We start from the raw sequence: 14,832 nt of genomic DNA on the forward strand, positions 1-14,832 counted from the left end.
GGCAGCAATTCAATGTTTAAGTTACCTGCAGCATTAGAGCTGCACAGACCAACACAGAACAGCTCTGAGTGTCCAGGTGATTTACAGCTAATCTGCATAATTAATATTTGAATTATAAATGCCCCTCAATATTGTCAGATGGAGAAGCACAGTTAGTGTACTGCAGGCACACTGAAAATGGGTTTTAAACCACAGGATGATCTCAAATGCAGTGAATTTGCTTGTAAGGGAAAACAAATTACAACTGCAGAGCATAATCTCTACAGTAACCTCATTCCAGCTCTCATTTCCTGGGCTAAAATGAGAAAGAAAAGGGCCTTGTGTTCCACTTTGTGCTTCTGCAATGGCTGTTGCTGAGGTGTTACTGCCTCTGCCTCCCTTCCCAGAGGTCTGTGCTTATCCTTTGTGCTCCCTCCCTCTGCACAGCCCCATCAGCACAGCCTGGTGCTTTCAGGCTGAGCTTTCTGTTCTAGCAGCACTGTAAACATCCCATGGCACTGACAAGCCCAGTGCAGCTTCATTTCAGATGAGCTGCAGTGATTTGTGTCCTGCCCCTCGAGAGGCAGGGGAGCAGCAGGGATGGGAGCAGCTGTTTTGGTGAAAAACACTTTTATCAGAAGAGTTAGTTAAGGATGACAACAAAAACTTTATTTGAAAAAATTATTATGTATTGAAAATATACAGTAGCATTACCAACCTTCTTGTCTCTATCCCTCCCCCAGCACAGGCTACCCCACAGGCATGTCACAGCAACCAGATTTAACAGTACTTTGTCACTCCCTCTCAATATGTCCAAATCCTGTCATCAGCAAGAGAACAACAAACAAAAGACCCACTTCTTTCTGACTCAGTAGGTATTTAACAAATCCCAGTCCTCCACAGTGAGGCACAGATGCTTCTGTTTGGAAGTCCTTTCTCTCTCTTGTTCAGCCAAAGCTCTTTTTTTATTGTTCTTTAATTCGTGGCTGCCTGCAACCTCCTTTTTCAAAGGTAAATGGCAATTTTCAACGTTTTCTTTATAAAACTGCAAGTTTCCAGATGCTTTAGTTTCTGGCTCCACCAGTGTGCATTTGACTACTTCCTCTATTCTGTGTGTCTTGCCATCTACAAGCAAAAATATCAAGTTTAGATTTTGGGAAAAACAGAATTATGCTGTAAAATGCAGAACTTTGTGATACAAACTGTTTTGGCCATGCCAACTTGGAAATTGCACAGGAAAAAAATAGCATTTATATTTTGGACTCAGAATATTAAGGAAAAAACTCAGTTGTTATATGAGCTGAACTTGAATTATCCAGAAGTTTAACAAATGAAAAAACTCAACTACATTGTAATGCAGTTACACAAAGGGCTGGAACTGCACATCTGAGATGCTATTTGTACTATAACCCAAAAAAGTATGGGAATAGTCCCAGTAGAAAAGAAAATAAATCAACTCTGTGGTGTCCATGCAGTTACATACAGAAGTGAAGAGCTGTTACTCTGGATCTCAGGTTGTCCTGGGGCTTCATGGCCTCCAAAACTGCCTGCTCCCACTGCAGAACTGTCTGAAAGAACAAAAGAAGCAGTTCAAATGTCTTGTAAAACGTACAGAAATATCATTGGAAACAACTCCATCCCTTGTTCTTTCCTATTCAGCAATTTTGTATTCTATATGGCAAAATTTTAGAGAGTAAAACAAGTTTAACCCCCCTTACCTGCTCTGCCCATCCCTCTGTTTTGCAGTCACTGTGATCAAATTCTTTCAGAGGCACTTTTGAGTGAACCAGGCCTATCTGCATTTGAAGCCGCTTTTTGACAGCATCAACATCCTGGGAAAAAGGACATAAAGCAGTCAGAGGGCAAGAACTTTATTATTACACTTGTCCAGTAAACTTCTTCTGATGGTTTTTACCTTGAGACCTGTCCCAGAAATGTCCAAACAATTCAGTTTCTTGAAAGAAAGAAGGTATCCAATTCCCACATCTGTGATTTTAGGGTTACCTGTAAGGCCAAGTAAAGTTAATTAAGTTGCATGACGTGGAAAAAGATTATCAAAATACCAAGGAAGTATTTGTTCCAAAAGCTAATACTGGAACAAGACTGACTTTCCCCCTCTAATTATCAAAATAGAAATATTTACAACACAAATTCTTAAACTACTAAAAATATTTATGTAATTAGCAAATGCCTGAGACCTCAGGTCTGCCCTGTGCCTTCTGGGAGGCTGCTGGTCAAATCTGGGGCTGGCTCATAGGAATCAACAAATTAATGGTATTCCTTCAGTGGAAAGAATCCTTAAGGATAAATCCTTTTTCAGAAAGGACACAGGTTCTCTCTGTTGTGAGACCATGGAGCACTTACAGGACAAGTCCAGCACCAGCAGATTGTCCAGCCCCTTTTTCAGCACACGCACGGGCGCTGTCATCCTGCGCAGGCCGGCGTCTGACAGGGAGTTGTCCTTCAGGAGAAGCCTCTTCACGCTGCCAGCACAGATACAAACACAGAGTTTATGGTCATTATTCCTGAGAGTTTTGCAAAATGTCCTAAAACTCCGTGTCAGAAGGGTCATCCTGTGCCAAGCCCTCCAGGCTCACTGTAAAAAGCAGTGAGGAAGGAGCCTGGGTGAGCAGGAGTAACAAATATCTTTATATTTCCCTGCTAGCTCAACAGAAGCCCTGCTTGAGCAGCAATTCCCACAGCTCCAGTGACAAACTGATCCTAGAGCCAAACATTTGCCAACAGAGACAATAAGCTTCTTTATACCCTGAAGTTCTTTAAACCAAGGCTGCCAAACTGAAATGCACTCAAAACTAAGAAAAACTGCTTGGCAAACTGAGAGAGGGCAGATTCGATAAGTGATCATAAGCAGTGATTTTAAGAAAATAATGAGGTCTTACAGCACTGATTAACAAAACTCAAGGAAAAACATCAAATTGAAGTGCTCTCCTCAGAGCACTTCAAGATAAAACCTTGATGCAAAATGCACCAAAATCTTACAGCAACATAATATCCTTAATTAGCAGTCATCCTACCTAATGCTTCCAAAATTATCTACTTGTCATTTTTTCGTACCAAACAAAATTACAAAATTTACTGTTTTGAGATGTTAACTAACCAAATAATCAACATCCTCCTTGCAGAAATCTTCATGGAGAACACTAGTTTGGTTAAAAATTTGGCTGATAAAGTTCTTCCTTAAAAATAGGGAGAACTGTTCCAAATGTTAAAGATGCATTTCTTACCCAGACAATAAAAATTATAAAGAGTTGATATAAAACATGAGACAGTAAGTTGTCTTGCATAATTTTACCACTTTTTATGATTCAGTATGTGCTTTGTGTACAATAAATTCTCTATTTTGTTTACCTACAGAACAGGTTTTATGAACAACCAAAATCTTCAGCCTTACACTCTGCAGCCTGTGAAACTTCCCTTTAAAGTCTCAGCCTGATTCTTTGAACTGCTTAGTGGTAGGAAAGAAAGTGTCATTTTTAGCTCAAGGAATTGGTACCTAGACAGGGCCTCTTTGGTGAGGTGTTCCAGCAGCTCGTGTTCATCTCCAAGTTTACAGCAGGAGAGATCCAAACACGTCAGCTCCCGGAAAGACTTAATTTCTTCAAGCTTTTCAGAGATAACCAGGTATCTGCAAAGCCAAAAAAAGAGAAAAAAGCCCTGAGTGCTCAGGCATGTAGGGAGGTGTCTACATCCCCAAGTGTCATAAGCACAATGCACTCGTTTTTGCTAAGTACTATGTGAAAATTGACAGAAATTACCCAGCTGCACTAAGCACCTCTTTATGTGCAGCTGGCACACAACATGTCTGAATTCCCAGTCTTCTCCTTAGATCACTGTCATGGTTTTGATTCAATTCAAAATATTGGACTAACAAGACTTCAACTTGTAAATATTGCTATTAGGAGCTTCTTTACAGATTATTGCTGTATTATTTCAGAATAATGCAAAATATCCCAGATTATCTCAAGTCAGCTTCACAAACTGAAGACACCCTCAGTGTCTAGGAACAGTATAGACAAACCCACATTCACCCAGGCTTAAAATCCACCTCAAACGTGGATTTTAAACAGGACAGGACAGCTTGTCAGTGGCAAATTTTATTTTTTATATATGTCAATAAAATGCTTGACTAGGGGTGTACAAGTCCAGGACTGGCCAGAGCTGTGGCTACACCCTAGGCAGCAGTTACTCAGTGTTTTTTTTTTTTTTTTTTAGCTGTGCTGGTTCCCTGCTCTGATTCACTCAGCAGCCACGCAAACATCTGTGCTGGAGCCATTCAGTAGGAGGCTCAGAGATGGGAACAAACCACTGAAGAATGGCAGGCATGAGTATGCAGTAATGAGCACGTAGCCCTCAGAACCTCCCTGCAGTCACCTCTTGCTGCCCCTGTGGCTCCAAATTCACTGATCTCTCCTGAATTTACCTCGTATTCCCCATGGCAAGACACACCCTGAGGTCAGCAAATTCACTGCATAGACTGGGGGTGATTTTTAATTTGATCCCTGCAGGAACACCTCTTTGTCCATGCAAATAAGAGGACCTTAATATCCTCCCAGGGTAATTTTACCCATCAAACCACCCCCCTCACACCCTTGCCTGTGCAATTTGGCTCTGCAAAAAGCACAACATACAGTCAGAGCATAAGCCAGTTCTTGAGAGAGATTATTAGCTGTTAGGGTTCTGGAGAGAAGAGTGGGCTCTTTTAGAAATAAAATTCATCAGAAAACGCCTTAATGCCTCACTTCCTGGATTTCAAAGACTTGATACTTAACTCAGCTTTCTGTAATGGCAAAAGATGCCAGAAGTAGCTTAATTTCTAAATTAAGCCCATAAAATTATCTGTGCTAGAGATAAAAAGGGAGTAGGTTTAAAGGATAAAACAAAGGATAATTGACTTCTATTCAAACATTCCTACTGTGCTCAGAACACCCTTGGCACTTCAGATGAATATGCCAGTACTTTGATTTTAAACTGGATAAACCATGCCTTTTTCAAGTGTAAAGATGGAAGAGAACAGTTCTATTACTGGGAAGGACTTCAGTAGGAGCAAGGCTTTAAAAACATAATCCAGTTTTAAACTTGGCCAGACTCTTTCAGTTAAAGATGTGGCCATTGAGAAGATGGAAAAACTAGTGCTGGGCTGTAATCAGGACCTTGTTAAAGTACAGTCAATATGGGGATGGCAACGACAATAAAATAAGGCAAAACTTGCCTGATTTCAGAGCCTGAAACTTACCCACAAGTCTGTATCTTCTTCTAAGCCCCCAAAATGAGACATGACAGCAAGCTTATATAGTTGGTAAACCTGAACAATTTGCAAGGGTGTATTTTATCTGTACAGTCAGCTAAGTGTGCTGAAAAGCTTTTAAACAGCAATTACAGAAACATCCCATGAAATGCCTGAGAAGGCACTAAGCACCTGGATTTCCATAGAACTTCTGATGATTATTGTTAAAAATAGTTGCAGGTTTAATCCTCCACATAAGATCCCCTGTTGGTTAAAAGAGATGTATTCTGTCACCTGTTATGATTTTTATCTTAAAATGAAACCTACAGCTGCACTTGTAGGACAGGTATGGGATGAAAGGCAGCAAGCACAAGAATCAGATAAGGCTCAAGGCATTTCATTAAAATTAGGTGGTGTTGTAAGCCCAAAATGTATTTTAAATTTAATTTAGGGGAAGCTTGAAGTGTGCTAGCAGAAGACAAGATTGTTGGGGGACACACTTACCTGTTCCGCAAGCACAGTGAGCACAGCACCAAACTGCCATAGGCTTCAGTGAACTTCTGCAGAGCTCTCAGTCCTGTCACTGGCTCTGTGAACTTTTGTCTTGCTTCTGCTGCTGAAAAGAGCTTTTCAGCAATCTGCTCTGGGAAACCAATCAACGAGTCAATGTGATCTACATTGTCAGAAATGTAACCCAGCACGAGGCTGAAGAGGGACTTGGCCGAGTAGCGGAGGTTCCCCTCTTTGGTGTACGTGAAGATGAAATGATCAGTCCTCTGCCTCCTTGCCCTATCATCCTCCCTGTTCATGCACAGCTCCACTGAAAAAGTTCTGGAAAACAGACTAAAAGGTCTTGCTTTGGGAGTGACATTCTGTACGCCGCCTGCACCCCGATTTACCACATGCAGCTTCCCATTTTCACGCACGTATATTGGCCCAGTATCCAAATGGCTTTCTGAGTGGAGACAGTACGACATTCCCCTCGACCAGCTCTGCAAAAACAAATCACAGACAGGTGAACAACAGCCACAGAGGAAAACATGACCCAGGGAAGCCCCTAGAGCTGGCAGTTCCCCTTAGAGCCCTGAGCATGGCCACGTAGCAAGGAGGGCAGGCTGTGTGGAGCAGGGCTGTGAGCTGCCTGCCACACACCCCATCCGAGTGGGAACTGGCCCCGGGCTGGCTGAGAGGCCCGGGATGGATCCCAGGCCGGGGATGGAGATGGGGTAGTGGGAGAGGGGCTGGGGTTGAGTGGGAAGTGCCCCCACAATCAGGCCTGGTTCTGCTGCAGGCAGGAGCAGGGGGACGAGGAGGAAGAGGAGGGCACATGTCTGACTGCAGCTGGGCAATGGAGCCTGCTGGAAGTTCCCTCCCTGGCAGGGTGGGAATCCTTCCCCTTCCACACCCTGGGTGCCCCTTCCCCAGTCGGTGCCAGGGGGCTCTGGCTGGTGAGCAGGGTCCTGGCAGGAGAGCCGGGGGGCAGAAGAGCCCAGAGCTGCCATAGCGAGGGGCAGGGCAGGGACGGGATCCTCTCAGCTCCCGGCCTGCGGGGCTGGCGATCGGGTCCTGCGGGGCGGGAGGGGACCGGGCCCTGCCCGAGGGGGGCCGGGGGTACCGGAAAGGATGGGGAGGCGGGTGCGAAGGGATCGGGTCCAAACCGGAGAGGGGCTGGGGCTACGCTGGGAAAGGTCTGTGAAGGGATCGGGTTGTGCCCGGGGCTGAGCGCGCCGTGAGCGGGCAGAGCCCCGAGGGGCGCCAGGGGAAGGGGCACCAGGGGAAGGGCACAAGGGGAGGGGGCACAGGGCGAAGGGTCCCCGCCCGGGCAGGGAGGCCAGAATCCCGCTCGTTCCCCGATCCCCCCTCATCCTACCTACCTGCCCCGGGAGGGGCCGCGCCGTCAGCCGGGCCGGGGCTCGGCGCTCCCGCCGCCCGTCCCGCAGCGCCCGCGGGCGGCGGGCGGGGCCGCGCGGGGGGCGGGCGGCGGGCGGGGCGGAGCGGGGCACGGCGGGAGCGGCGGGTCCCGCCCGGCCTCCCCCGCCCTGCCAGGGGCGATCCCGGCTTCCCGCGCCGGGAGCGGCCGCAGGCGGGGCGCCGCTGCCGTTGCCCGGGAGCGGCAGCCCCGCGGCCCGCGATGAGAGGCACCGACTGGTGCCGGAGCTCGGCGGGGGCCGCCCTGGTCCTGGCCACGTCCAGCGATGCCGAGCACCCCGCCGAGAGCGTGGCGGACGGGTGAGGGCCGGGCGGGGGCGCAGGCGGCGGGAACGGCTCCTCCCGCACGGAGCCCGCCGGGGCTGGCCCGGGCTCGGCCCTTCGCCCTCACGCTGGGGTCGCCACAGGGGGGATGGAACGGCTCGGGGCCCGCCGCCATTGCGCGCTCCTGTGGGGCCGCCCGGGTGCAGAGCCTGCCCGGCGAGGTGGGAATGCCGCCAGAGAGCTGCCCCTCCTTATACAGGGCACTGCTGACAGTACCCCAAATAAAAATGCCTCCCCCGTCCCTTTCCCCTCCTCCTTTTCATCCTTCTCCTTCCCTTCTTCACCGTCCCCCTGTTTTTCTACCCTTCCTTTTCCACCCTCCCCCTTCCTTTCCCCTCTGTATTTTTCTGTGATAAATTTCATTTAAGATGGTTATAGATGGAAAGCTGCGGCTGAGTGTTTTGTCCTGTTCTCTCTGCAGAAGTTCCAAAACATTTTGGACCACGACAGGCATGTTCCCACAGGAACTGATTATTGGTTTTCCCAAATGTGTAAAAATCAGCAAAGTTGCCATCCAGTGTTATTTGGGTAAGACTTTGTGTCTTGCAGTAGGTAATATGTGCTGTGTTAAAATGTGTGTCTGTGCCTTAATAAAAGTTCCCACAGTAGTGTCCTTGTCTGTATGTAGCTACTTTTAAGAGATTCGTAAACATTTAACTTCACATAAAGGTCTAATTTTGCATAACGATTCATTTTCACAGAGCAATTATCCTTCATATCCACAATCCCCATAGCTTAGAGAAAAAATAAATTAGTTAATGCTCTGAAAGTGTTTTGTGGTTGTAAAGTGATGGAATAAATATCAGTATCAATAAAGACTCAGAACTTGTGTTGATATTTTGAATTGATATATATTTTAGTGCGGACCTTAAGGATTGAAAGAAGCACATCTAAAGACCCTGTTGGTTTTGAACAGTGTGTTGAAAAAGGTAAGACTGAGTTTGTGGGGTTTTGTGGGAGCAATGTTGGTGTTTTTCAGCGAATCCCTGTAACCCCTTATCTATTTATTGAGTAAAGTGTGGGGTGATGATTGTTTTATTAGACATTAATTCAACAGTCACGTTTGAGTGAATTTTGTTAACACTGCTGGTCTCTGGAGCAGTTTGGAGAGTAAAATGCTGTATAAGGGCTAAAAGCACTACTTGTGCACTTTATGTTCCAAAAATTAAAAACAGACTTACATAGTATAATAGAGTGCCATTTCCTGCATTGTTTGGCTTGGGGATTGGCTTTTTTTAGTGCCTCTTGGGTGACTTTTTTTAACACTGTAATGAGGGGGATATATATACACACACACTGGGATATTGCAAAAAAGTATTCTCTTAAATCACCTGTAAAAATAAAAAAAGAACAGTGTCTATATGCAGTGTAAATTCATTGTCCTTAAACTCACTTGAACTCTACTCTGAGTCCAGTGAAAACTTCACTGCATTGTACATTATTCTTCATTATTTACCTTAAAATATATTTTTTAGATTTGCAGCACAGAGAAGGGCAGCTCCAAATGGAAGAATTTCCAGTGAGTATTTAAAGTGCACATCAGTAGTGTTCATGAAATGGGATGTCTGGACTAAGTGGGGAGAAACCATAAAAAAACAAACATGTATTTATTTACAATTATTGCTCAGCTGGTGTTAAAGAGAAGAATTTGTAGATTTTGGTGTGAAATTGCACTTCCCAGCTGCTCCTCTGTAGATTGTGCTGTGAAATTGCACCTGCCTAGTGCTCCTAACGAGGTGCAAGGGCCCTTTCCAGAAGTGTGGCAATCTTCCCTCCTTTACTTGCTGCCTTTAAGGCTGCAGAATTCAGGAGGTGATGGGATTTTTTTGAGTTGCAGGTCAAAGAACTCGATTTATGTGCAGTTCAAAAAATGGACACTGAAAGATCCAGATCCTTGTGGTTTAACAAACTTCTGCAAATGTGGTTGGGGAGTTTTGTTACTACAGAGAATGCAATAACATTATTTTTATTCTCCTGCAGCTTCCTGAGTTCCAAGCCACTTACTTGCGTTTCATCATCAAATCTGCCTTTGATCATTTTGTGTCAGTGCACCGGGTGATAGCAGAGGGCACAGCAGAGAACACTTGAGCCCAGCTTAAATTTGGGCCTCCACTTTTATTTTTTTATAAGGAAGTTACATTTTGATAGCTGCACTGCAGAAAATGTTTATTATTAGCACCCTGTATTAAAGTGGTTTTTGAAGGTGTGGATGTGGTATGTATTCCCTGCTGGTTTAATGTATGGAGTAGAATAGGAGAATATGGAATCATTTAGGTTGGAAAAGACTTTTAGGATGATCAAGTCCAACCACAACACAGTGCAGTTGTTAATTGTAGTAACAGCTTTTTCATTTTGTTACCTAAACTGTCAGCCTAGGACACCTGAACATAACTGAGTCCATTTAAGGTAGTATATTTATGTCAGGCTTAGATAATACATTAATTAAAACTCAATTTCCTATAAAATGTTTCCCTTGCACTCTGAATTAAATAGAAAAAAAAGTGTGAGCTACTTAAGTGGGATGTATTACTTCCTACTGTCAAACAAGTCCTTCAAAAGTCCTTAAATTGGTACGTTTCTGCTCAGCTCAAACTCAGAGATTATTAGAATGAATATAAATATCTGCTAATGCTTAGAAATAACCTGGGGGAGAGAGGCAGGGCAGGAAGGGAAATAATCTGAAGTCAAATGAAGTGTTTTGATAGACTTTTAATAATTGTAGATCAACCCCTTGTTTCTATAAATATTTTCTAGAATCAGGTCACAGCCGCCAGTGCTTTAAGCTGGGACCATCATAACAAATATTCATGGAAACAGATGTTGATTGAGATTGTCTTGCTCAGAAGCCTCCTGAAGTCACTGAAAGGGAACATTTTATATACACAAGTGCAATGTGTATATTAATGTGAAATCAGTTGCTTTGCATGCTAGTGGACTCTTGCAAATGTCACCACCCTGAAGTTCATCCTGCAGGAAATTCCTTACAAGTGTAAGTGTTGGTATCCAGGGCTCAATGGACCCAGCTCCCACATTACTGCATGTGGGATAAGAGTAGTAAGTTACTATTCTTGAACTTCTTTATCCAAATAGTTTTTGCTTCGAAGTCCTCTTCCTTTTCTATTTCAGTTTTTCCAGGATGGCACGTATTTCCTGGGGGTGGTAATTCCAAGGCCCCACTCCTCCCTGCAAAGGCAATAAAATGACACAGTGATGCTCAAGCAGAGCAGAAATCCTTCAGAGCACAGCAGCTGCACCAGAACTGTGGGCAGGTGTGCCTTGGGCTCCCTTTCCACTGGAGCCATCCCTGGGAGATGGTTACACACTGGTTACACCCTGCTGTGTCACTCAGTCTGGATCCTGGAGGTGGGAAGTGTTCCTGGATTTCACAGCTTAGATGTACCTCAGGTTACTAGTGAGCCAAAAGATAAATATTTGAGCAAGACTGAGGTGTACATCAAATATGTACATTATAAAGGCCCAGACTGGTTTTGCTGCATTTTCATTTCTCTCCACATTTACAGTGCATTGTGAAATGTTTCGCTCTCAAACAGAACAAAATACTGTTACATGTAAAGTAGTCTCAAGTCACCTTGAAATTTAAAATTCTCTGTACACTGTGCTCATTGGTGCTGATGTTTATTACCTTGTAGATGACCTTCCCTCCCTGCAGCATGTAGAGTCGCTCTGGCAGTGCAGCGTATTTTGAGCTGCTCAGGTTCTCCATAGTGTCCAAAACCACTGGACACAGAGGGTGATTTTTCTGAAGAAGTTGTGCTGCAATTTTTCGATCTTCAAGGCTTCTGTGATTTTTAATAATGACATTGTTTTTAAAAGCCCATCCATCTAAAACAAATGAGGAAGGGATTTAGCAGTGAAGGTTTTGAATAGGTGCAAAGCTGGACATTTACTGTGTGTCATACCCCAAAACTGGGTTAAAAGAATCTTACAGTTTATTCCTAACATCAAAACTTGCCATGAAATGAAAGCCCTCCTTAAGTTATGGCAGCACTAGAGCTTTCTATTAAGTGGCCCCAAGATCTGGGGTTCTTTCCCCTCATCAAACTGTATTTTCTTGCCCTGGATTCAGAAATATTTGATGGATTTTAGCTGAAATTTTCCCACATAGATCTACCCTAGAAAGACACCAGGTGGGGAACATGTATTGGGTAAGGTTTGTCAGTGTTGTTCATTTTGCTTGATTGTACTCATTAAGCCTATAAACCAAAATTACAGGTCTGTGAGAAGTGAAATGTGAGCCAGGCCATGCCTTTGTTTATCAGAACTATGCAAACAAACACTTGCACACAACTCTTCCCAATAAAGCAGAAACTAGTGAAAGGGTTTGATGACTGACTTAGTCATTATCTGAGTTGCTGAAAATGACACTTTGCTAGAAAACTATAAATGTTAGGTTTTAGAAAAATATTTAATCCTGGGGTAAAGCCAGTGGCATTGTGTTACTTAGAATCCAGTGCAGATTAACAAGTGTGGTTTGTTTGCTTGCTAAATTTTTCAAATTGGAGTCTGCATCCTGTTCTTGGAAAATATTAAAAACTTTTTTTTTTCTGTCAACACATATTGTACACTTAACTTTTGTTTTGTGAATTATCTTTTCTTCCTCTTTCCAAAAAGAGCTGTATAACATTGAGAGGCAGTTGTTAAAACATGTGTCCTTTGCATGAGTGTAAGGTCAGAAGTGTAAGTAGAATTTCAAGAGAATTAGGGACACAAAGTGGTGCCTAGATGTGGTGTTGCCACTTGATTTGAAGATTTTTGTGCTGATTGCATCCCCCTCCTTTGCTAGCACACTTTTTTTTTCCCCTAAAGGAAGTGACAGGTTTGTAGCTGTGGTGTTTGTACTGTACCTACTGCATGAGCTTCCTCAATGTAGATGATAAGGAAATCTGCTATTGAGCTGAAATCTTTGATAAGCTGGTTGAACTCATCAAATTTCAGCATAAATGAAGGTCAGGTGCAGCTTCCAAAGTTCAGGATTAAAGGTCGGTTATCTGGGAAATAAAAAAAAGAAGTTCTGCGGTTAAGGAGGAAGGACAATTAAATACACTAAACTGAACTTCTGGTGCAGGGATTCCTGGACAGCACTAAGTCACTTCATAAACTTCTCCTAGATCAGTAAAATCAGCAGCAGAACCTCTTTATCTCTGCAGAGCAGCCATAAAGGTGTTTTTCCTAGCCTGGCCCTGTCTGTGCTGCATTCAGCAAGGAGTTTACCTGAGGGAGCCCTGCCCAGTACAGGCAGGAGGCACCCTGCAGTCACACAGCTTCTCTTTCCCTCAGCACAAGAGCCAATTAGCAAGCTACCAACATTTTTGGGATAGGGTGCTGATCCAAAATGGGCATCTCGACCTCCCTGAGATCCTTAGTATGGAGCAACTTCAAAAATACTAACCATGGCCTTCTGCAAGGTTATCCAGGGACAGTGGTTCAGGGCTGAGCATTGAGGACAGAGTCCCAGTGCCTTTTCATGTCCAGATTTTTTTAGATGTGTCAGTTCAAGTTGAGGGGAAACTGCAGACTTTTCAGTCATGCATCACAGGCTTTCAATGTATTTCTGCAATTTCCTGTCCAAACAGAACTCTGGTTATATATTATTATTAAACTAACCTTACACTGGCAAAAGTATCTGCAGTTGCTTACAAATTAACACAGTGTTGTGTTTATGTTGGCATCTGTTTGCAAGGCCTTGATTTAAGAGAGCTTGCAGGATTTTTAAGCACCTCTTTTAGTCTGGTTATGCTGAATTCCATTAAATTTGTCCACGACCTTTCTGGCATGGCTTAACTTAAAAGCTGCTGCTAACCATAGATCCACATCCTAAAGAATTAAATAACAGTGGTACCTTCCTGTAGATACTGTGTTTCTCTTCTATAAATTTGCAGCCCATTTTCTACATAAATATCTATATATAATTAGGGATGCAGAGTGAGAGAAGGATGTAATCCCTCCCGTGGGGATGGAGGCTGCAGCTTAATGATTAATTCCACGTTCTGCTGAGATCTCAGTGGGAGGCAGCGGACAAAGTACAAAGCAGCTACTTCTGCTTTATTCCCAGCCACTTTAGATCTGGAAAAACCCACTGTGTGCTTTCTAGGCTTTAGGCTAGCTGAGGGAGCTGGTGTGGAATTTTCTGTACGGACAGGGAATGACAGCCAACACTCAGGAATCATTGCAGGTGTTTCAGTTCTGGGCCTTCTCTCCCTGAAACAAATTATTACCTTGGTTTTCAGCAAAAAGTGTTTCCAGGCAGAGCCAGCTCTTGCAAAAGCTCAGTGGTGTGAAGGGATAGCATAGACAGGGTGATAAATGCAGGTTATTTTTGACAATCAAGAAGCAGCTGGAGTAAATGTGCTGCATCTTCTCTAGCAGGTGGATGCTGGTGGTCTGCACATGATGCACTCCAGTGCCAGCTGCCCGTCCCTGCTCCCTCAGCAGCATCTCCTCATTTATGCTCTCAGCAATTACTGAAATTACCAACTCAATTACTGACCTTTCATGAAATCCAGGAGGTGACAAACTTCCCCTCCGAGGGTCACCACGGGCGTGTTGGGAGCAGGGTGTCCCTCGTAGGCTTCATCCTCCAGCCTCTTCCACTTCACCTTCAGCACAAACTGCAAATACTTGAAGCTGAAAAAAGTGGGGCCCCAGTTTTCATAGCTGAACTTCGGATTCCTGTTCATTCTGCTCTTTTCGCCCATCTTCAGGATGTATCTTTTCATGGCATTGGGGAACAGTATCATCAGTGTTTTGCCCACCACAACAGACAGAGTAACCTGCAGAAGGATCAGGATTTTCTGCAGCAGTACCCTGATGCCCGACATGGTGGTGGAGAGGTCTGCTGAGCACAATGCGAGGCAGGGGCAAAGGTAGAGGTAGAGGGTGAGGGGGAGGGAAAACATCCACGTGTTTTATTGAGTTTTTGCCTTACCTTGCACACTGTGCTGCCCCTGCCCTTCAGCCTCTGGGTGAGCAAGGATCCTGTCAGCATTGCTCCCTCCGGCTGCACCAAGGGCATCCAGTGCAGCCAGGGTGGGGCTGTGCTGCTCACTGCAGGGATGTGAGGCTTATCCACAGATGTGGGCTGTGCTGTACAAATGAGGGCAGCTGGATCAGGCTGTTCTCCCTGAATCCCACAATATAAACTAAGGTGCTGATGCTTGAGGCCTTGGGGTGATGCAGATGCTGTGCAAACAGTGTCCTGTTCTGACTGCTCTGGGGCTCTGCTGCATTCCAGGATTTGGCATTTTGGGGCTGAAGGATTAAAAAAAAAAAAACAACTAAAAGAAGTATATATATTTATATATAGTGTTATATATTAATATATATGCTGCAGTATA

At 44.5% G+C, this 14,832-nt stretch overlaps 3 protein-coding genes across 4 annotated transcripts; 1 reads left to right on the forward strand and 2 right to left on the reverse strand.

Moving 5' to 3' along the window:
* Positions 1-626: 626 nt before the first annotated feature.
* On the reverse strand, positions 627-7,249 carry LRRC42 (leucine rich repeat containing 42). 2 transcript variants are annotated; one of them, XM_074545765.1, is made up of 8 exons: positions 7,099-7,249; positions 5,729-6,216; positions 3,494-3,625; positions 2,344-2,462; positions 1,895-1,983; positions 1,698-1,811; positions 1,463-1,547; positions 627-1,104 (listed from the first exon to the last, which is right to left on the reverse strand). In XM_074545765.1, the coding sequence occupies exons 2-8, from the start codon at positions 6,199-6,201 to the stop codon at positions 848-850; spliced, it is 1,269 nt and encodes a 422-aa protein (XP_074401866.1). In that variant the 5' UTR covers positions 6,202-6,216; positions 7,099-7,249; the 3' UTR covers positions 627-847. The 2 variants fall into 2 exon arrangements, with proteins under 2 accessions (XP_074401866.1, XP_074401865.1); XM_074545764.1 differs by having other exon boundaries at positions 7,095-7,212.
* A 69-nt stretch (positions 7,250-7,318) lies between these two features.
* On the forward strand, positions 7,319-9,682 carry IFT25 (intraflagellar transport 25). The gene is made up of 5 exons (XM_074545766.1): positions 7,319-7,453; positions 7,899-8,005; positions 8,338-8,406; positions 8,953-8,996; positions 9,458-9,682. Exons 1-5 carry the CDS (start codon positions 7,356-7,358, stop codon positions 9,563-9,565), a joined length of 426 nt encoding a protein of 141 aa, XP_074401867.1. The 5' UTR covers positions 7,319-7,355; the 3' UTR covers positions 9,566-9,682.
* Positions 9,683-9,685: 3 nt separating this feature from the next.
* Positions 9,686-14,363, reverse strand: DIO1 (iodothyronine deiodinase 1). Its single transcript, XM_005482278.4, has 4 exons — positions 13,986-14,363; positions 12,343-12,486; positions 11,121-11,320; positions 9,686-10,660 (listed from the first exon to the last, which is right to left on the reverse strand). Exons 1-4 carry the CDS (start codon positions 14,314-14,316, stop codon positions 10,595-10,597), a joined length of 741 nt encoding a protein of 246 aa, XP_005482335.2. The 5' UTR covers positions 14,317-14,363; the 3' UTR covers positions 9,686-10,594.
* Between the last annotated feature and the right edge of the window lie 469 nt (positions 14,364-14,832).

This window comes from Zonotrichia albicollis, chromosome 8 (genome assembly GCF_047830755.1).
Source record: "Zonotrichia albicollis isolate bZonAlb1 chromosome 8, bZonAlb1.hap1, whole genome shotgun sequence".
In the NCBI taxonomy this organism is placed as follows: domain Eukaryota; kingdom Metazoa; phylum Chordata; class Aves; order Passeriformes; family Passerellidae; genus Zonotrichia; species Zonotrichia albicollis.

Excerpts from the sequence above, each read along its gene's own strand:
- LRRC42 (XM_074545765.1), bottom strand. The coding sequence starts at position 6,201 with ATGTCGTACTGTCTCCACTCAGAAAGCCATTTGGATACTGGGCCAATA. Across the intron at positions 3,626-5,728 it reads TCACTGTGCTTGCGGAACAG|ATACCTGGTTATCTCTGAAA; the intron begins GTAAGTGTGTCC and ends TTGGCTTTGCAG. Across the intron at positions 1,548-1,697 it reads CAGAGGGATGGGCAGAGCAG|ACAGTTCTGCAGTGGGAGCA; the intron begins GTAAGGGGGGTT and ends TTGTTCTTTCAG.
- IFT25 (XM_074545766.1), top strand. The coding sequence starts at position 7,356 with ATGAGAGGCACCGACTGGTGCCGGAGCTCGGCGGGGGCCGCCCTGGTC. Across the intron at positions 7,454-7,898 it reads GCCGAGAGCGTGGCGGACGG|AAGTTCCAAAACATTTTGGA; the intron begins GTGAGGGCCGGG and ends TTCTCTCTGCAG. Across the intron at positions 8,997-9,457 it reads TCCAAATGGAAGAATTTCCA|CTTCCTGAGTTCCAAGCCAC; the intron begins GTGAGTATTTAA and ends ATTCTCCTGCAG.